The sequence below is a fragment of the Vanellus vanellus genome, assembly GCF_965231255.1.
Source record: "Vanellus vanellus genome assembly, chromosome: 1".
In the NCBI taxonomy this organism is placed as follows: domain Eukaryota; kingdom Metazoa; phylum Chordata; class Aves; order Charadriiformes; family Charadriidae; genus Vanellus; species Vanellus vanellus.
Genome location: NC_138905.1, coordinates 120,436,556 through 120,459,469, shown reverse-complemented (window position 1 = coordinate 120,459,469; position 22,914 = coordinate 120,436,556). Strand labels below are relative to the sequence as shown.

The 22,914-nt window shown below is 35.1% G+C and overlaps 1 protein-coding gene across 1 annotated transcript in view; it reads left to right on the top strand.

Moving 5' to 3' along the window:
* The window catches only part of HLCS (holocarboxylase synthetase), a gene marked incomplete at its 5' end in the record, with an annotated part of 124,178 nt that overhangs the window by 29,164 nt on the left and 72,100 nt on the right, over positions 1-22,914 (top strand). The window contains one exon of the mRNA XM_082479920.1: positions 17,569-17,840. Within this exon, the coding sequence (XP_082336046.1) occupies positions 17,569-17,840 (272 nt within the window). The remainder of the gene's footprint in view (positions 1-17,568; positions 17,841-22,914) is intronic.

Here is a 22,914-nt window from a genome sequence, read left to right as displayed (position 1 = left end):
CTCGCCAGCATGCAAGGCTTTCTTAGTTTCAGCTTTTCTTGGAGTTGGTAATAGGAATCTAAATTGAAAAAGTAAAATCCACAGTGGCAGACTAATCCAAATTAATGTTGGCTCTGTGTCTAACACAGGCACACATTTTATCTTAAGTGAAGGTTGTAATTAAAGTGACTGGTCTTGGATTTTGTTTCAGCACTCAAAAGTTGTAACTGATAAAACTTTTCGAGTCAGGGTTCAGAGTACTTGCCTTTGAGCAGATGGGTGATTTTAGATAGCAAGAATCCATAACTTGTGACAAACGCTCCGGAGATCTGTGGCACTTTGGCAACCCTTCGTTTACTATGACCTCAGTGGTAAAGATCTGACAAAAGTGGAGTATTTCCAAACATAAAAAACTTGAGAATCTCTGACTGTCAGTGGGGCCTGTAGCTAATTTATGTAAGTGAGACTGGGAAAATGAAAACAGGCTTGGCATCAGCTGGAGTCCTGTGAGATGCTATCATGTTACCATTGCTCAGAAATGACGATACATTTCCACAATGAGAAATCATTATAATAGTTATCTAACAATTTAATTAGTGCTTCTTTTGTGTCTTTACTTTTAAACAAATTATGTATAGATGATCTAAGATTATAAATTTTAATTAAAGGGAGAAGTTGAATAAAAATATACAACCAAGAGGAAATAGAAGTGTCTCCTTATATTACTCTTGAAAAGAAAAACCTGCAAACTTTATCTGTTTTTGAAACAGTGCATTTACCACGTTAAGTCCTTATGGATATATTTCTTTGACTCTTAACAATTCTTTTACAGGAAGAAAAAAAATTGTCCACAACACAAAGCTTATTAGTTAAGTTTACCGAGCTGATTTTATTCTGGAAAATTAAGATGGGAGTTTAATTAGAGTTATCATTGATTTAAGAGACATTACAGTATTCTCAGAGCTTGTCATCGAAGAAGATGAAGATTGAAAAAAAAAAAAACAAAACACCCAAACAACAACAACAAAAAAACACAAACCCCAAAACTTTCAAGTATGACTTGTGTCAGTAGTTGATAGGGAATGGGCTGAATTACAGATTCTGTTGTATTTGTCATTTGACAGTTCATTTTAAGAAATGATTTGGGGTTTCTGAGATACTGAGGAAATCCTGAAATTCCAGGTGCAGTGAAAATGGAATTTGGCATGTGATTGTCTGGCTGACGTTATGCAGTTCTTATAGTGAAAAGCTGATTAAAGAACAGCTGTTAGCTTAAATCAGAAAGTTTGCTGTAGTTTCTACTACAACTTCTATGTGAAAGCTTTTTTTTATTTGGGTTTTAGTCGGTCTTCACAACAAGTGGAATGTGTTCCAGTTTAGTAAATCACTGTACTCAGTTATTTGGCAATTGCAGTGGTAACATTAATTGCAAAGGATTTACATGAATATTGAAGCAAGGTTTTCTCAGAAGAAAGAAAATCAGAATAAATGTTGTTCTGACTGTTTTCATGGTACATGTATTTTTCTTCTGCCAGTAAAAGTATCCTCTGTAAAAGTGCTGCGTAGCTAAGGGCAACGTATATTCTTACAGTTAGATTATACAGGGCTGTGCTTCACAGGATTACATGATTTAATTTTAAGAGTTTCAGCTGGTCACAGTTCTATCTGTGCCAGCATTTCCTTGTGCAAACACTAGAGGATCTATAACTGTGGTGAAGTTCTGTACTTAAGTTTGGCACTATGTCTGAATGTTACTAAATATAGACTTATACAAGTCTTTGCACATGTGCGTTAACATGTATATTTTAAATAAGTCTGTATATAATCTTATTGTATTAGCCATATTGGCAACCTCAAGTTTCAGAAATTAAGTCAAGTCTTCTTTCTTTACCCCTTCCTTAATAAATGCATGATACAGTAGAAATTATGAAAGTCACACAGGCCCAGAGAAGACAACTGGCCCTGGAGGAGAACTCCAGATTGAGTTATTCATCTAGTGTGTAAATTGGAGCATGCTCCTTAACTGATGAGGGTAAGAACTTTTTTGAGAGAGAAAAACCTCAGGAGGAAGAGCTAGTGGATCTAGTTTGATACCAGATGAAAGAGAAGACAGACACTGTGTGGGAGGAGGAGAGAGAGGGAATAGGGTAACAGCTGAAGAGGCAGAGGTAAGGAGGAAGACTTGACCATATAGAAAACAACTTGTATTACTGCATTTTCTAGCATTCCCTACAGCTGCTAGTTATTATAATGCATATCTAAAGTTTTTAGCTATAAAATCTGTGCTACTTTGGACTGATCATTTCACTAAGATGTAAGATATGGGACAACACTGGATTTTTATAGCTTGCTTTATTGAGAAGCGCTTTCCTTATCTAGTGTGTATTGTTTCTCAAGTATGTACTAAATTGTACTGTGGAACTTATTTAAGAAATATTTTAAGTACTTCAGAAAACATTTCAAAATACCCTTCTTAATTTCTAAAAAAATGAATAAATGTATAATTAAAATAATTGTTAAAGCCAAGCCTTAGCAGGATAAGTATTAAGGAGACTAGTGCAGTCTGTCCCTACTTGTTCTAATGTGGATAAGAATCCCTACGGCAGTTTAGGACTAGTAGTGGCCATAATAAATTTACAATTTTTGTACATGGTGACAACTAAGATTTGAAGACAGAAAAGTAGATCTTTTAATAACTTAAGTCTTTAGAAGTGGGTACACAGACTGCTGAGTCTCAAAACATTCTTCAAACAACCTGCGTCTAGATTTTTTTGCTCAGCTTCTTGCCCTTCAATATAGACTTACTAGAACGTAAATACCATGTTTTAACAACTTCAGAGAGAGAATCTAAATAAAGATAAGGTGATTCTTATTTGCTAAGATCCAAATGTGAAGGGGAATTATGGATATAATGTGTATTATTGAATAGTATGCATATATTTCGTTTTTTCTGTTTTTCATACCTTTTTTGACCGTACACTTGTGACAAAGTAAATTGCCATCATTTCTTTGTAACTTACCTTTCCAAAGATGAAGTAGGTCATAACTTCAATAGAAAAAATTATATTCTCATTATAAAAATTATTTGAAAGGAAGAGCAATGTTCAGTTGAAGAAAGTGTATCACCATCTTCTCTGCTTTAAAGAGCTGTGCCTGGATGCTCTCTACCTATTGTATAAATTTTTAGAAATTGAAAAACATCTTAAGATCCTCTGAATTTTAAGATGGGGAGAACTATTTTATGGGATCATGTCCCAGCATTTCCATGTAGTCAAAATCAATGAAAATTAATTCCAGGAGGTATTTCTGAAGTCCTTTTGCAAGATAAGAAAAAATAATTTTTTTTTATGTGTAATTGTCAAGATTTCAATTTAAAAAAAAATATATGGCATGTTTTGACTTTAGAACTCATTACACGAAATAAGCAATTATCCATGCATTTTTCTGGTCTGGAAGATATACTTTTTTTTTCTTTCAAAAATGGTATTGTTGGTATTACAATTAGTTCATGTACCACAGCTACCTGAGAGGAAGAGCAGCCACAGAGATAAAAGTTATGTAATTAGTTTTCCATTTTTTGGCTGCATTTTACATGTTGGTATATTAGTACACTATATTAGCTGATGGAAAAGAAAATATGGTAGCTGAAAGCGAATGCTTATTCTTATTTTTTGCTTCCTATAGAGAGAGGGGCACTTACCCAATCTTACCATAAGCAGTATGAGCGCCAAACTGCCATAAATATTTGAGTTGCTTGTTTGAATTCCTGAGGTTTTGTTAGAAATACCTGAAAACATTTAAAGTTGTACTTTTGCCTTTAGAATACTTCTGTCATTATTTTAAATGAGAACAGTTGATATCAGGAATGTTTTAAACTGAGTTCAAAAGAGTACTTGTCTTTCATGGGAGAATACTTCATTGGAGCTGTGAGGCATATATGCTCATTGGCTCACAAATCCTTATGATGTAGACTCCTAGAAGAGGAGACAGTTACCTTATGCTTGCTGTGTTCTTCTCTCGTGCATCTGCTTCTGGCTACTGTTGGAGAGAAAGTACAGATTTAAAAGAGCATATTACATTGATATGGCTGCTGCTTTGTCCTTGTATTCCTATCATTTGAGCAGCAGCGGCTTTTGATGAGAGCTGCTCCTTTCTGCTAAGCATTAGTTATTTTGTCATATGAAAGAGAAGTTCATCAGCCCTTGCAATTATGGGAAGCTTTTCCTTCTACCTATTTTACCCATAGGCGACATCTGGGAAGGAACAATGTTTAATTTGGTATTTCAGTCAAATGGTATGTATGAATAGCTAGTAATGAGAAGGATATGCTTTTATCTCTGCAGCAAGCATTTCCTTTTGGAGGTGAGACTGGACTTCTCTAAATATTTTCAAGCTTTTTTCTATGCTATGTGATCCACTCTGTCTAATGATGGTCTCCAATTAGCAGTCCAGGAATAGCATTTTTGTACTGCAATAAAACTTACTATAATTATTGCTATGCTTATTGCTCCATACGCAACAATTTCTCCATCTATTCAAGGATGTCTGTTCCGCTTAGGAGCATATGGTAATTTTCTGGTAGGTTGTTACTTTCACAGCCGCTGTTGTGTTCCTCGTTTACTAGCTTGACAAACTGAAAGTACGCATCAAACTTTAAACTCAGAATTAAATGATAATCGCTTTGCTCTCAGTCTCCTGCTTCCCCGGCTACTATGTTCAAGAAGCGGAGACCCAAATTGTCTGTATTTAACCAGGGATAAATTAATCACTAGGTGTTGCAGACTGAGTATACCGACTTTCTCTGTAGCTTGAGTTCAGTAGTTTGTGTGGAACTATTCTGGAAATATATTTTAAACTCTTTTATCGAATTTTAGTACTGATTGAAGTAGTCCCTGAAATGTTTTCTCTCGAGGCAATTTGTCTTTAGAAGTTAACCCTCTGGTTTGGGGCTATTAATTAAATCCTTCAACAAAGGTGGTTCATATTTAATCAGTTAAAAGTTCGTCTTTGAAGTGGATATGTTCAGAGCTCTTTTTCAGTCTTTCACAGCTTTTGCTTCATTCTGGCCAGGTCCTTGACTTTAGAAGTGTAGTCTGGGTAGAATGTTGTAGTCTTGGTCTTCATTTCTGTAAGACTCTATTGCCCAGACCTTGACTATTTTTCTTTTTAGTATGACAACAGGGTTTAAAAGTTCCACTTCTACAACTTCTTATGGTCAGTCAGAAGCTAGGAAATGCGCAATACAGCCGTATTCCTTGGGAGCCGGAATCCTCTTTCCCTCACTGGCTGCTGAGCTGAAATGAAAAATTACATTAAGCTCTACTGTTACTCCACTTAAAAGCTTTTATACTTTGTCAGAAGTTTGAGGCTTGCACTGCAGCCACAGCCTTTGCACATTTGTGCCCATATGCAGCAAGCGTTTACTGCTTACATAGTTTTCAACAGCTGTTTCCGTAAGGTTGTATTTTGTTGTCCCCTCCAGACTGCTACCCCCTAAGACATTTCCTTACTTGGGTTAATGCTACATTTTAATGGGAAAAGTCTAAAAAATGAAGCCATCTTCTTTTTCAGGTGTGCTATTCAGTTGAATCTTAAAATAGTGCAAGAGCATGTTTCTGAGCATTGCGGCTAAATTTTACTAAATGAGGTCTCTTTTGGGCTACATTCTGGCTGAAGTGTTAACCATTTGCATTAACAAATATTACAAAATTTTGTTTGACAGATTGGATCTTCTCTCAACTCTTTTAACGGTAATAGAGCATAAATATTCCTAATCACAGAAACAGGTGGTTGTCCTCAGAGACAAGTCGAGGGAATCCAGAGTCCTTCAGAATAAAGAATGTGCCATTGTCAAAAGTGCTTCTGAATGCCTGTATCTGCTTCTGCTGACCACTTCTCATACACTGCCTCGGTCTCCAGTCTGTTCTTGTTTGCTTCTTTGAGTGCCTTGTTTCCCAAAGTCACTCCTAAACCCGTAGATTTCAGTCACGAGCTTTGACTTCTGCTGCATTGTCTGCAATACTGTAAGTTCTGTATGCCAAGCGTGGTCTTTTGGAGTAGAAGCTAGTGGTGTATATGACTCGACTGAAGTGAACTCAGCCCTGGAGTAGCTAAAGGGTTTGTCTAGATAAATGTTCGGCCTTATCCCTGTGAGGGTTAAAGTATGTTGTGTATCCACCTTTAAAGGACAAATTAAATTTGTGGGTTTTTTCCCATTTATCCCTGACAATTGCAGAAATGCTTTCAGATGGCTGCTGTCTAAGGAGGTTGGCTCTGAAGTTCTTGAAGCTCTCTGTGTATCAAGACCCTTAGAGCTACGGGAGAGCGTAGTGTATGATTTGTTTTTTATCTTCTTGTTTTCCCTCTGAGGAAAAATTTTTACCACCTCTTTTGTTCTGAACAGGGTTTCAATCCCAGCAGAAGTCAGCAAGTGTTAAATCTGAAAGGGCTGAAAAAGAGAGAGAATAATTACAGTGCATTAGAAAACATGCAGCTGGGATAACTGTAAATGTAGTTTGTGTGATTCACTCTTAGAACCTAGCATTATAGTACATGTGTGTGAATACTGTCTTTTCCCCCATGTTTTGTAAGAAAAAAAATATTAATTTGTGACGAACTGAATATTATTGAGGCTTCCTTCAGAGTTCTCAATTTGATACCTGAATTTTACATATGTTTATATGTATATGACATATTTTCGAGGCATGAAGCTTAACTTTTTTGATAGACTGCTATATAAAAAGTATTTATTTACTTTTTTAAAAAAAATAATCCCATGCTGTCATGCTAATGTTTTTTTAGGATCCTTGATTAGTAAGGAGATCTTAGTTACAGTAAAAGTTAGTAGTTGTTATCTTAATACCATTTTTTATCTTTGGAATAGGTACTCTATAAATAACAGACCAAGCATGTTCTTGCCATTATAGCATATAATTTCGAAGAAATTCTTCCGTTCTAAGGTGTTTCTTTTAGTATCTTTTTTTTTTAACTTATAACTGTTACGTCAACATGAATATATTTTAGAAAGGATTATAAAATATATGATACATGTTGAAAATTAATTGTGCAACTTTAGGGACGTAACTGTATTGTCATCTCTGAGTTGTGGTACATGTGAAAATGTGTTGTGGTTTCACCCTAATATTTCACAGACATTTCTTTAGCTCAAAAATGCTACAGTGTGACAGAATTGGGAGTTCTTGCTCAGAAGAGGCAAAAATAAGGTTACAGCTGAAATCTTGTTGTTCAAGTTTAATGCATGTTTGCAGTGCTAAGAGGAGAATCTTTGGCTCCTGTTCTACTATTTCATATTCATGAACACTAAATCCACTCACATATTATGTATATAAACCTGTTGAAAGGCAAAACAAACCTGATGGAAAACCGTAAAATACGAACTGTGTATTATCAGTGCTAAGAAAAAATATTTTCTTAGGTTTTATTTATTTAACTCATTCTACTACTAATTCCAAGATTTTCAACAAACAATTTTATCCTCTGTTTAAAAAAAAAAAAGTTTTGGTACCAAATAAAAATACTATTATGTGATAGCTGTTTAACAGAGCCAGTTTTACCAGCTGAATATATTGCATTTAATTTATTGCCCTATTAGCTGAGAACAAAATTCTTCTGTATTTTTTTCCTAGTCAATACAGAATACATTTGAGAGTAATTTAAAATAAATGTGTACAGCATTTAGCGTTAGATTTATATCTTAACTTATTCTTCTAAACACGACTGTGGTTATTTTTGTTTTAAAACCCACTTTAATATGCATAACGTTCAGATTTGAGTGCAAAAGTGGAATGTCTTTTCCCTTCTGCCTGGTTTCTCTATACTTATTTTTAGCACGGTTGCACATATGCTCAATTTACTGTACACTTTTCTTCAAAAAAATAACAACAACTTTGTTACAAAGTAGGTGTCATGAAGAATTAAATGGTTGAACCGTAATTTATCACACCTTTTTCTGGTAGGATAAATCAACACCTACTAGTCCTCTGATTTATCAGCCCTTTCATTGCAACGCTCATTTCTGTGAAGTGTTATATAGTGATGTTATGTCAAAGGTAGACCTTGTTCTTATTGATCCTTTAGCCTCAAAGTCACCTTTATAGTCTGTTGCAGCAAACGCACCCCAATTACTGTGCTATGTTATGATACCAGTTTACCTTGCATAGGAGGTCATACACTGTTTAATTTCTGAGATTAAGAGCTACAAACTACTAAATGAGACTTCGTCCTGTAATTTTTAGGGTACTTTAGGTTAAACTAAAGCCTTATTATGGATCTTACTAAATTATGCTAAATACAGGGTGTGTGTTGATGCATACATTCTTTGTTCCTTTCTTTTGTGTGTGTGTGTTCACATGCTTAACTGTAGTTATAAGGTAACATGTGATTACAACTTTTTAAGTATGCTTGGCTTAAAACCTGCTTGAATTCAATCTTTCAGTGATTCTTGACAGAGCTGGGAATTCTGGAAGAGGTTTTGATATCTGAATATGGACTGTTGCATTCAAAAGTTTTCAAATAAGGTTTGAAATTGTCTTGGCAAGTGCTTGCAAAGGATTTAATACACTTGTTTAGTATGTCATCTTGCTCTGCTACCTGCATCATAAAACCTGCTTTTTTTTTTTTTTTTTTTTTTCAAAATTAATACTGAGCCTAAACCTTTTTTTTTTTCAACTTGTGTAACATATTGATGATGCATTTGTAATCTAGTAGAGGAGTACTAATTTTGTTGTTGTTGTATGTGAATACGGAGCTAATTTATTCAGTTTTAATAAATGTTAATTATTTTAGAATATTTTTAATACAACTCTATTATTTTTTTTACCATAAAACACAGATTGGATTTTAAATAACTTCTGTTTTTATTAGAAACTTTGCACAGGTCTCAAAATCAGCACAAGCCACGGCAAATTAGTGCAACGTTATAAAATACTGCTTCATCAAATTAAGGAGTTTTTCTTTTAGAAGACTTTTGGCCTTTCAGAATGGAATATGGTTCTCTTCCATATGTAATGTGCTTTTTTCATATGCGTGGACGTTTTCAGGTTTTTTTTAAAGATATGCTTTCAGTTCTGGATGACGTTTAGCCTTTGACCCAGCCACTTTCTTACAATAAACAGTTTGTTGATGAGAGCAGCTGCTGCGAAGATTGCTTCCAGACTGCTCTGTTGCGGCAGAGTAAGAAAAGCAAAAGCCAGGATGCACCTTACAGTATTGCTCTGCTGTCCTCTGTGTTCCTCTGCTCAGCTCTGGTTTGCGTTGAGGACAGTGCAGTGGTGGGGCCTTCTGTGGCTAGCCTTGTCCTGTGGCTGCAAAGGCTGTGACGTGGTCAGGGACAGTAAATAATAGTACTTTATCAAAACTGAGAAATCAAAACAAATGTGTTCTGCTTAGAGTTCACTCTTTTTTTTTATCATTCCATCCTTTTAAGAATTTTTTATACTTTTTTTGCATGTAACAATAAAGAAAAAATATGATTGCCTCATTTCCTGTGTTTGTTTTGCATGACTGAATGATGTGCCTTCTAGCAACCTAATGTCTAAGCTTAAGACTGTGTTAAAAACAATGGATAGATCCTGCTATAAAAATCTTGACGTGGAGACCATTTTTCCTTCTCATTGGCAGTTGATTACTTTTTTATTTTTAACCTTATTGACAGCATTCTCTTCTCTACAGAAGGTAACATCTGATGTATTTTTCATTAGTCAGTGAATTCAGACCTGGGCCCCGCAGCCTGTTTTTAGAATGGACTGCTGCACATTGGATAAATTAATTTTCTGCCTACATACGGTGCTTTTTAAAGCTAAATTAAATTTTGGATTCAAATTTAGGCACAGATTTATGAGCAGTTGCTGGACATGTAGACTGGGAATGGGTTGAAATCTAAGAAGCTTCATGTTCAAAGAAATGTAACTGCAATAAAAGGGATAAGGATACCTTGCAACACTTTGTTAAAAATCTTGTCCTTTTTTGGACTAGGTATTCTGCGCATCTGTTGGCTAAACGGACCCACTTCTATATATGACTGTTTCTACTCCCCTTACTGCTGAGATGATGCACTGTGTAACTGTTTATGTAACATAAAACTTGTTTTTAAAAACACACTGAAGTGTGGAGACAAAAAATAAGGCACTTGGTCTCTAGAATGATCTTTTAGAAATGATTAGCTTTTTCTGCCTCTCTTGAGAAAATGTCACAGACTAAAGTAACTACCCAAACCCTGATAGGCTCCTAAAATCCAGTTAGTTGTGAATTAAAAAAGTTACCAAACCCTGCCACCTTTCTAAATGCCCTTCCATATTTTATGCAATCAACTCATGTTTTGCACTGTATCTGGGTTTGGCAAATATAAAAAGTTTATTAATAAACTGAAACAGATTTCCTAGTTATGTAGTATCCTGAGAATGCATAGCAAATATCAGCCAAGTAACTACAGAAGTTCATGAGAACATGAAATGAGAATGCACCTCGGTTGTACTACAATAAAATCTTTATGAAGTTCTTTGGGGGATGGGGAAGTGAGGGAGTGGTGCAGTGGGGATTTCTCTCCTTCCTAAGATTTTTATACTATGAACTAGAACACAGAATCATGAAAATAATGGCCCTCTGCATGCTGAATAGAGCAAAACAGATGCACATATTCTCCCCTGACTTAACCTAGAGGAGTGACCTCAGCTAAAATAAGTCTTCCTATCAATAAAATACATAAAACAAATGAAAATATTATAAGTAATGTGAAGATAGCTTCCTTCCACTGCCCCACTGGCTGATTTTAATCTATCTAGCTTGCTCAAGTTTTATCTGTTCCCTCGAACAAGGACTGAACTTTGAAATTAATTATAAGCAGTTGATATTAAAAGTTTTATATAGGTGTTCTGAAAATGAATTCATTTGAGTACTTTATATATTTCAAATCAGATTTTGAATGCTTTGTAAATAGCCTTTGTGTTTTACAGTTTTGTTTAGTTTTTTTTGTTTCAGTTGTTAGAAAATCCATCTTCAGCTTACACTTAGCTTAAGTCTAAGGGCAACTATTCAGGACTCCAGCCACTGATGTGTGGTTTGGTAATTTTTTTACATATTAATGACATCTGAACAGTATTGAAATAATGATTATGACCATCTAATGAAATCTCTTAACCTGGTTGTCTGGTTAGAGATAGTGGCTGTGACACATAAACACAAATAATACATCTGCCATTTACAGCTTTCCTAAATCCTGCTGAACTAGTAGAAGATGGCCACCACACCTTAACTGCCAGTATAGTTTTCCTTTGGAGGGAAGAGCAACCTTCCTCCCATCTTTGTGTTTCTATGGAAGAGGTTACAGCAGGCCTATTCTTCATCCTCTTCCAGTTCCTCTGTCAAGGCTGTGATTGCCAAGAGATTATATTTTTTTGTTTGTTTGTTTGTTTTTCCCTCCATTGTACTGGGTTGTTCTCCCTCCCTCCCCTGGTAAAAGTAAGTAAAACATCTTAATGAATGGTTGTGGTACTAAACTTAGTATTTATAAAATGTTTTTCAAAGCCTCGGTAAAAGGTAATGTATACATGCTAGGGTTTGAGAGCAATAAGGATAGTATATAACTTCACATTTTTTCTGTATATTTACAGTAAGGTTTTTTGGTGCCATTTAATATTTATTTATTTTTTATTTTTCTATATTGACTAAGTATGAACATGATTTTAAAATGGGGCTATGGTTGTGTTATGAAACTGTAATCTGCTTCAGATCTCAAAGTATGGCATTATTACAGGAAGTAAAAACACAGGCAGTATCAGAAAAGCATTTTGTGTGCCTCATTAGTCAGAAATGTCTGCCAAAACCTTGCCCTCTTGTGCTAATAGCTGACTTTTCCTGCTGCTGGCCTCCTAAGTCGCTAGCATTCAGGGCTGGAGTTGCCACTGTAGATGTGTTTTTTGCTGGCGCCAGCCTACTGCTTACTACCACGTTGGACTTCAGTTTGTTTCTATTGGATTCAAGAGATGCTATGGAAGCTCTCCAGTGGCTAATTTAGCACCTTTAAACTTTTAGGGCTGTTGAGCAAAGCCGTGTAATACAAGGAGGGTGTATTTTTTGTGTATCTGTATATGCCAGTATGTATTTTTTGTATTCTAAAATTGAAATCAGATTCCAAAGGCTGTGCACTCTTTATTAAAATGTGTTCTTTTTCCATCAGTGCTATTATAGAATTCATATGAAATACATACATTTAAGATCATACCTGAACCGAATAATACTCATTTGAAAACACCCAATTTAGGAAAAAAAGCAGGTTAGAAGGTGTGATGTCTATAAATGTGGTTATGCTCCAAACGAGCTATTCATGTGCTTCTCTAAAGATTGGTACTTTACGCCTGTGTGATCTTCACTTGTTAGCAGTTAATAAACATATATGCATATATGTGATTTAATGAGTACCTCAACTGATAATATATGAATAAATACATCAACTGCAAACTTTTTTAAAGTACCGTGAAGCAAAAATAGAGTGACTTCACTGGAAACGATTATATTTTACGCAAAGGAAGGAGAAAAATGTTAAATCGTGTTCTAGCTGTGTATTCAGAAAGTGAATACTTGGCCTCACTTACTCAACAAGCAACAGCTAAAACAGAGTATTACATTATAGTCACAGTATTGAGTCATTGGGTAGAGCATCAGTAGTTAAAATTTTCCCATTTTTCCTCCCAAGGAGAGAGCTGACTGATGTATAATGTTTGTTTGGTGTATGGCATTATATTTTTAGCTTTCGTTTAGTTTCGCCTCCATGTTTTTAATAGAAACCAAATGAATTTAGGCTGTGACTGAATTTTGTCTCAACAAAGAATTCCATTGATACAGAGTTTAAGATCTATCGTCACAGAGTTTGGTAGAAAATAGCAGCTCTTGAACATGCCCAATGAGAGAGATACTTGCATATATCTCTCTGTGTATATGAACATACATATAAAAATAAGAAAATACATCAAAATTATATATATAACTAGAATGCAAAAATAAAGGCTTGGATTTAGGATTATTTTGAACCATTGTAACTGAAAGTTTATGTGCTTTGTGCATAAGTCTCATTGGTTGATAGAGCCCAGGTGCAAATAAAATCCTCTCCATCAGGAGCTGTAATTTTCTGTTATTTTATGCTACAACAGAGAAGGGGTCATATGCAGCTCGTTTTTTTCTCTTACGTCACCCTCTTTTCTCTTTTTTGTTCAATCTCGACTGCTAAGTAAGCATTAAGAAGAAGTGGAAACTAATGATTACAAAAATAAAAAGAATTTTAAACAGCAAAAGAAAACTTCTGTTCTAGCAGGTTCTTAACACACTTGACCAAATTTAAAATCGTAGAAAACAGATGTTAAGTCATAAACAAAATGCAGCTTTTTCTCTTCCTTCTTTACATTAAAATTACCATTTAAACTTTAGTTCAACAACTTGCAATGTTGGACCTCCGCTCCTTGATACAGTGACCCCTAATAAACCTTTGTGCTGATCAGTGGAGGAGCTGAGGGTATGTAGTATGCAGTAGCCTGACTCTCTATTTCTATGAATTTTGTGAATTAACATCCATTATATCTCCCTATCTGCTCAGAACAATTTTTTATTTAGTGACATTTTTAGTCTGACAATCAAAATTCTGCTGGTTACTTGGTTTGTCCCTGGGTACCAGTTCAGTGAGGCTGTCATTGCTCTGAAATTTCATATCTCTCCATGCTTCTGTGGAGGAGGATTTAAGTTGTGCTTTGGAGTGCTGGGAGAGAATTTCTTAGTGAGAAGTGATGGGTAGTTTCTCTTGATACGGTGCTTTTCTGCTTTTGGTAGTTGTTTTTTACTATGAATTGAAAATATTTTGTGCTTTTACCATTTAAAATATGGATAGAAAATTTTGTAGTTGGTTACTTTAACTATGAGAAAGAAGCTGATTAGCTCTCTTGTCACCAAGTTTTTTGCTTGACATGTCAAATTTAATTCTTACTTTAAGAAAGAAAGCACTAGCTTTGCATTAGAGAATGTACCTATAAAACGTGATTTGAAAAATGAACAGTTTCATTTCAGTGGCCAGTCCGGCCCAAACCACAACATATAGGAAACTTAAATCTGGCTTGACTTCAGTTCTCCTATCCCAAACTGATGCACTAATGGTGAATAACAATATCAGAATATATTTGTTCCTCCCTAAACCAAGTGTAGTTATATTTACAAAGTGTGTTACTGATAAGATGCGTAATACAGATTTTAGTATGATTTTATGTGTAAGCAGCTGCAGACATTGTCAGTGCCTGAATATATAACAGCTGCAGCATTTTTGATTGCACACTCATTAAAGCTTATACCTGCATGTTTTAGGATTTTGATAATGGTCAGGGTAAGCAGTGGCCAGGAGTTTGGGTATTCCCTTACCTTGTGTTGGGTGCCTTGCTTGACACACCTGATCTGGTCCCAGAGGTGTGGAAGGCCAGACAGTTCCTGAACCAACGCTTTTCATTTGAATGGCCACCAGAGGTTGCTGCAGAACGGCAGATGCAGCTGAGGACAGGTTTTGAATTCAAAGCTAAATCCTGAACTTAAACAACGAATCGCACAGTTCAGGCTCTGGCGTGATTATACTCCTTTCAAATGGAGTTGAAGCAGAGGTTAACCCTGACTTCTTGTATATGTTTATTTCATTATACAAAAATGTACTTCTCTGTATGCCAGTACAATTGTGGGGACCAAATTGCATTGGTTCAGCATCTGTGTTTCTGTAACTTTGTGTGAAGGAGGTTCTTAGAGTGAAAATTGATTTTTCTACCATGTACTTGGACAGTACTTGAAACTTTGCTTCATTAAAAATGCAAACCCATATTTTTTAGGATTTTTTAAAAATCAAATGATGTTCTTGATTATGTATTACTCATGTTTATGTTTTTGATCAGCTCAATAAATGTGTACATTATGGGACAAATTAGCTTCCTAATTGTATACATGTAACAATTCTTAAATGGTTCAGTATGCGTTAGAAACAAGAAAATTAAATCAAGAAGTAAACCTAAAAACTATGGGGGAAAAATCACCTGAAAGTATATACTCAAGAGGATAAATGGTAGGAATTGTGTGTAACATCACGCATAAATATGTGCTATTTCAGTCTTTTCAGAAAGTATGCTGTGGCAAAAGTACACCAGACTTTCTGACATGTAGTATCGAGCACTTTCATTGTTTGTTTAGAATGTAATAATACTTTAAGTACCTTTATTTTTTAACTTAATGTCTGTTTCTGTAAGTCTGCAAACCCATCCTTATGTGAGTTAAAATTATGTTTTTGTGTCTAGGACTTGCACGCTCAATTATGCTGAGTGAATTTCTGTGTTTGCAAAGCAATAGGAAAATGCACTTTCTGATTAAGCACAGTTTCCATATACTCCCTCAAAGAATGAAAGCTATAATTTTTCTAAATACCAGTTACAGCTAATAAGTTACTCTGTGTGTGTAAAATAAGTAGTGTAGTGTGTAAAGAATTTAGCAGCAGTCTGTCAAAGCTATGATATTACACTAAGTGAGGATACAAGTGCTTCATGCAGATCAAGTCAAAGAAATGCTCATAAAACCTTTAATGCTGCATCATCATTTACAATGCATATGCAAAAAAAAAAGGGGGAAAGAAAATATTTTAAACACATTTTATCCAAGAAGTTAGATGGAAAGAGTTCAGGTGGAGCTTTAAAAAAAAAAAAAAAAGAAAAGTAATTTCTCTGTAACTAAAATTTAGCTACTGAGTCACTCTTAAGCTGTCCTGGGGCTTAGAAGCTAGTGCCTGATTGCATTTGGAAAGAGACTTTTCCTTTCTTCCTGTTATGCTCTCCTGCACCTACTACAGGGCTGCAAACCAGTAAGTCTGCTGACATTCAGCGTACAAAGAACGTCACACAAGAAGCAGTGTCCATGTGAAATTTGAGAATGTGTAGTTTCTGAGGATGGAAAATCTATAGAAAGGTGTTAGGAACAGGACCACTTTTCTCATTCCTTCTTAAGATATAACAATGGGATTTGGAAAATTGGAGTAATTCCTTGGATAGATAACTATTTATAGGAAGTTTGCTTTTAATTGCAGTTTGTGGGTTTTAAAGAGTTGGGCTGGAGCTCAGGGACATCTTGTTCAAGGGCAAGAGAGCTTAGTCCTGTCTTCAGCACTTGCGTAGGAAACACCCATATTCTAGGTTCCAGATATGGCAGTAAAGGAAAGGAGGAACATGTATTTGGTTAGAAACTTTTTATTTAAAAGTCAAATGTCTTCCTCTTAAAAAATTGAGAGCAAGAATCTCTGGTGCATTATTTTCAGTAGAATAGAATATACAATTTTTGTGGTTTCATATATTGTATAAAAGACTACTTTGTCTCTTGAAGGAGAGCTCTACGAAATCTGAGATACACAATTAGCAAAAAGAAGTCCCAACATCTGTATTTGTGGGCTGTTGACTTATGGTTTCTGAAGACATGGCAAACATTTCATATCAAATCTCTCAAAACAGAATTAGATATCTCAAGAAAGAGTTCAATGAATGTGTTAACAGGTGTTTCAGGGTGTCACCAGACAGGTAATAATCCAAGTAATGAATCTTTTCATTTCACATTAAAAAAAATCTATTTCTAAATAATCTAAAATAAAGGAGAGAAAACGCAAAGTTTTGGTGTATAGATATATAAAATTATATATGTATGTACGTGTATATTTCACTTTTAAAATCTTTTGCACAGAAATGCGTACGAGCTGTGCCATTGGCTGGGACAAGGACAAGAGAGCATACATACAACTGCATTTCATGCATTTCATACATTGGTAGTAGAATTTTCTTAATTGCGTGCGTTCTTGAGTGACATGCTTCTCTTTTAGCTAGCTAATCAACAGCCACCTTTGTCTATATTTAAGGTAATAGTAGTGAGGCTTCTGTTAGCTGAAGGTGTGAGCCCTTTCAGCAGGTATTGCACTGACAAATCAGTAAATGTTTTTCTTAGCTAATGCTTTATCCTTCAAATCGAGTTTTAGCAATTGACTAAAAGGCTTCCAGCAAAGCATTGCAGAATCACAGAATGGTAGGGGTTGGAAGGGACCTTCAGAGACCATCTAGTCCAACTTCCTTGCCAAAGCAGGTTTACCTAGAGCAGGTTGGACAGGAATGCATGCAGGCAGGTTTTGAATATCTCCAGAAAAGGAGACTCCACAGCCTCTCTGGGCAGCCTGTTCCAGTGCTTTGTCACCCTCAAGCAACTTAGCCTGTTGGGAAACCTGCATAATGCGGACGAATGTATGCACTCCATGCTTCTGAACCTGTACAAAGCCTGTTACAGGGAAAGATTAAGCCTAAGTAAATTGCAAAGGAGCATGGTCTCAAGTCTAGGAAGAGAGTACCAAGTAGTCAGGACAGGCTGGACTAGAACAACCAGCAGAAGTTGGTCTTTGAGGAGGAAATTGAGTTAATTTTCCTATTTTGAAGTAGAAGATGATTGCTTGAATAAAAGTGTTCTCAGAAGAATGTTTCTATTGTCTTCACGTGTGGTGGTCTGTATTTCTATGCCTTATTTTATTTCCCTTGCCCACAGGAAATCCATCTTGCTTTCCTGAAATGGCTTGAGGGAAATGTAGATGCTGAAGGATTAAGAGCGTCCAGCAAGGTGTCTCTTAAATTTATTTCATCCTGGGAATCAAAACCAGAGATAACTCCATCTCTCATGCCAGTCATCACTGAGATGGGAAGCTTCTCATCAGAACATTTCAGCCTGAAGACATATCAACAGAATCTTCAAACAAAGAAGCTTGGAAAGATTCTTCTTTTTGCTGAGGTTACCACAACAACAATGAATCTTCTAGATGGGTAAGATAGTGATCTAGACAATACCAAAATAAGCTTTCTGGTCTGGGATTCACAATTATAGTAAGACACAACATTCAGAAAGAAACTTTTTTCTCTTTTGTTTATTTGTTGCCTACAAGCTAGCCAAAGTAAAAGAAAGTTGATTAACTTCTAGATAGGACATATTTGTGTTCACAGAATATTAACTGATAATGTATAAAACACCAAGCCATAAAGGGTGGGGATATCAAACAACTTTTTACTTGGCAGTGGAGTTTAATCATTCCTTTTGCAAGTCATGAACATCACCGCAGGAAAGTTTAAGGTATTAAATACGCATACTTCGGAGATCATATGCATTTTCTGATACAAGTTATTTTCTAAGCTAGTTACCTGAAAAAAGTGTTACCAAATAGATTGTGTCCTTAATTTTAACATTACTGTTTTCTCTCATTCCTTTTGCTGAATATTTCACTAAAATACTCTTTAGTGGTTTGGGTTTTTTTTTTTAAACATCGATTAAGGTTATGCTAGACATTCTTTCATCATTACATAGATGATCCTTGTGAATGCGTTGTTGGATACCTTTGAGAAGGTAGTTCATTAGAGTTTTGAATGAGATTAAGCGATATGAAAATCACAGTTACTAAATCTTAGGTTGGAGTCTATATACAAAGACTATACTGTTATGTTTCATGAAATAGTCTGATGGAAAAAACTGTCTTTGGGAAGTTGTTGCTCTTCAGGACAGATTTTTCTATGTCTGTTTCTGCCTGCAGGTATAACTTTTCTTGACAACTACTTTTGAGTATCAATGTTAATTTATCTGCAGAAAGTGCAGATGAATTTTACTGTTGAAAATAACCTCAGTAATTTTGTTTTGTTTTGTTTTTTTTTTAATCAACATCATCAGTTAAATCATCTTGAATGTTATTGTAGCTGATTTGCTAACCAGCAATAATAGCTGTAGTTCTCAGCTAGAGAGCGTAAATTGAGACTGATACAAGTTACAGAATATGCCTTCTTGCAAGTAATAGAGGTGATTTGGTTTAGAATAAGTGTGCACAAAATCTATGAATGAGGATGCATTATAACACTATTGAAGTAAAAAATTTTTTAGTCTTACAGTTGACACTGTGATAGAATTTACAAATGATAAATTGTGTGAAAATATTGCAATTTAGAGACTGTTGGAATCATATACAAATTTCTTTTAATTCTAAACTATTCTCTATGTGTGTATATGTACTCATCTGCACACGAATTAAAAAAATGTTGCTATCTAATTTTGCCACTCCCCTTCCCCCAGATCTGCATCCTTGTCCTGCAACAGATTTTGCAATGGCTTTTAGACGTACACAGACATGCTAGTTTGATGAGAGGCCGCAAAGAAAAGAGTTATTTTATTGAGGCATTTGTAGCATTTGCTTCTCTAATTTTTAGTATTTGCAGCATGTCCAGCTTGTTGGATTGAAAGCAGAAGTACTGTGAAGAAACTGACAAAGTGATCATTTGATAGGTCAAGATCTTTCTTCTCTGACAGTTGTTTTTGGTGGTGGTTCTCAGTAACGTTATTTAGCCATCTCAGTAAGTTGAAGTATATAATACAGAGTTTCGTGATTTTATTTAGATAACACAAGCTAAAGAGAATCATGTGTAGCTAATTTATATATGATTATATTATCAAGAAAGGCAAGGGAGCCAAGAGAAGTGATCTTGGCTTTTCAGTGACTGTGTAACCATTACTCTCTTATTTCTAAAGTGCTGTACCAGCAGAGTGGTCAGCACTCAGGTTGTTTTTTTACATTGAGTAGTCTAAATGTAATGAAGCGTTTATAGACATAGGTCTTCAAGATATTCCCCATCATGATACAGCTTGAGTAGTCAGTTTTCAGGTAAGATGTAAACTAGAAGTCCTGGCTCTAAGGAGCAAATACTGGGAAAATGATCCTAGTCAGATTATAATTTGAACAATTAAATTTATCTTACAGAAAGACCTTTGTTTTAATGAGTTAAAATATTTTTCTTAAGTATTATGGCTAATGTTACTGTAAATACTTTGTTGTCATGGATAATAGAATAATGTAGTCCATGGAATTTGCAATTCAGCTAAGTACCTTGAGGCTTCTCAGATGATAACATTTCATAGATCACTAGAAATTGATGCAAATACCTATTAGGTAATTTTTAATGAAAAAAAAAAAAAAGTTTGCCAGGTTTTTAAAATACTTCCAAATGAACCAATATGAATTTGTTAAGGTGTGTAGTATGTCACTTTTTTATAATTGCCATTTCTGAATGAAAGGAAACCATATCTCAGGAAAAAATAGTTTCTTTGCTTGAACAGAAGATAGGTACCTATTGATCATTTGTGATTCCCAGAAAATAAGTGCAATACCATGTTTATGTAATCATATATTGAAATAAGCACACGGTACATGATAGACCTCTTAGGTCTCTCCAACTTTACCAAGTTAGTGATGATTGAAAATATGATACAAACACCTCAAAAACTTAATTAGTATGGTCTCAAAAAATTAATTAGTATGGTTGGTCGTAAATTTAGTGAGTAAATGTTTTAGTTAGTAAATTATAAAGAAATCGGCATTTAACTTTTGTGACTTTAGATTTTCTTATACCTTTCCCACCAGCTGAATGTCAGACTTCTGTCTCTCTTCCTTTCCACTTCCCCAAACCTTCATACCCCCAAAAATTAAGACATGGAAGGAGAAAGTGGGCTGGAACTAATTTAATGGCTGAGCGACCTCACAGTAGAGAAACAGCCGGAGCCTAATAGGGGTCTTTGTCTGCATTTCCACCCTGGCTGGTAACGTGCCAGTCAAAAGTCAAGCACGAGAAACAGGTGGAAACTATTAGACCTGTCATAAAGTTTGAAAAATTGATTCTGGAGGCTAAGTGAATAGATTGAACTTGACAGTGTTGTCCTAAAGATTCTAAGAGAAAATTCTGTAGTTTAATTTGGGATCCCTTGATTGTTCATTAGCTCTCCAGATGGCAGGTCTTGGCAGTTTGCCTATTAACGTACACACTGTATTATCACTGGCGTACATTTATGTGGCCTAAGGTAACAAGCAAAGTGTGAATTCACCTGTAGGTATCTAACATTAAATGGCATTAGTCTAATTGTAAAATAAGGATTTGTTTAAATGACAGATTAAATGATCAATATTGCTTTTATGATTTCATGTTAAAAACTATTTGAATCATTTGAGACTATTTTTAAAAGCCTTCCCATTTTTATTTCTTAAAATAAAATTTAAAATCATTACCAAAGATTAGAAGCTCCCTTGTTTTTCCTCTAAAAGGAAATTCTTTCTGTAAGTTTCATTTCAGAAACCTTGCCTTCAAAGATCTTTATCCTAAAGCCACTTGAACAGGTAACCTTGCCAGAAGCAGTTCCACTTGCCCTGTCTACTCTCCTCAGAGCATTCCTGGGATTGCATGATTTAAGATGAAACCATTATTTTTGAGGATGATCTGGTATAGTGATATAAGCGTTACGTTGTAGAGTCATACTTATTAGACTCACAAGACCTGAGATAAAGAAATATTTCTAGCACACTCTAATAGGCTTCAGTGGTTTCACAAGCATTTCATTAAAAAGTAATTAGATATACATTTCAGTTTTATTCTTTACCAGCACCTTATATCCTGTTTTAATGTTTTAGTTGGCAGAAGATTTGATTTATTCATGATTAAGCCAGCATGTGATATATTCTGTATGAAATGCCATTGTGGATCTCTTTTCTCCAATATTTAAGAAGCACAAAGTGCTGTTGTTTAGGAAGAGTTTGACACAAAAATGGTGAATTTTAGTGGAAATGAAATGTGGGATGAAATTGCTTTCATAATTGCTGAGTAGGATATTTAAATAAAATGTCAGCTTAGAATAAACGATTTCCAAACAGTTAAAAGCTTTGAAAAAGAAAATCCTTTACATCATTGGTGCCCTTTAAGTTTTTCTTTATGCTTTCCTAGATTCATATTGTTGAGTTTTTAACAATTGTACTACAGCTCTAATTTTGGAAAGTGAACATCAGGACTCATTTTATTTTAAAACTCTTGTTTTAGTTGTATTCAAATATGCATGCTGCTAATGCAGTTAGGAGTTAGTGAAAAGTAAGAGTAGCATATAGCTGAAGGAGATTAGAATGGCACTTCAGAGGCACAAGCAAAAACGTTGAGATTCACGAACTGTATTTTGCACTTAGTGATTTATTTTTTTTCGCAAGTCCTTGTGATGTTTTACTCTATGTAAGCACAGTGGCCTCGTGTTTAGTCATTCCATGCACCTTGGTGATCTTCCTTATTCTCTGTTTAAACCATATTTTTTAAAAAACAAATTAAAATCAGATAAGTTGTGGGGAGTGGGTTGAAATGTGGTTTGAAGATAGAAACTTGACATTAACATAGCCTTTGCAAAATATGCTGTACAGTGCTTGTTTTCATTCCATCATCAGGTGTACCTTTTTAAAGCCTCCTGGCTCGGATAATTGCCTCAGAATTCCACTAGGACTGTAACTACAAGCCAGAATTATTCTTCTTACAGCTATTGGCTCAACTTGATCGACCGTTTTCTTAAAAGTTATGAAAATTGTCTACTACTTTTAATATTATTTTAGCTATCTGTGTCTCATAATGTAGGCTCGGATGGGTGGAGGAAGCTGTTTTGCTGTAATAGTCAAAACCAACTGCAAGCTGCGTTACTGACCTTGTGGTTTCCTCTCTTGAAGATGTATGGATTCTTGGAGTACAAAGTCTTCAGAGAGTAATCTTTGTCTTTTAGCATGGTGATACTGTCGTAGTACATTAATGGTCTGCTATAAATAGGTGTTTTATCACCATTGTTAACAGTTTGTAAAAACTAAGCCCCTACACCCTTCTCCCTCAAGAATGCATGTTGGAGAGCTGGAAAATACTATGGTGGGTGGGAAGGGTGCCTTTCTCTCAGGAAGTATGCATTGCTCTTGGGTATTTTAAAAATGTGTCAGTTTTGATGAATTGGTCAGTTGCATTTAAATGGTGTATGCATCTTATACATAACCAAAAATACTTTATCAGTTTGGATAATGAG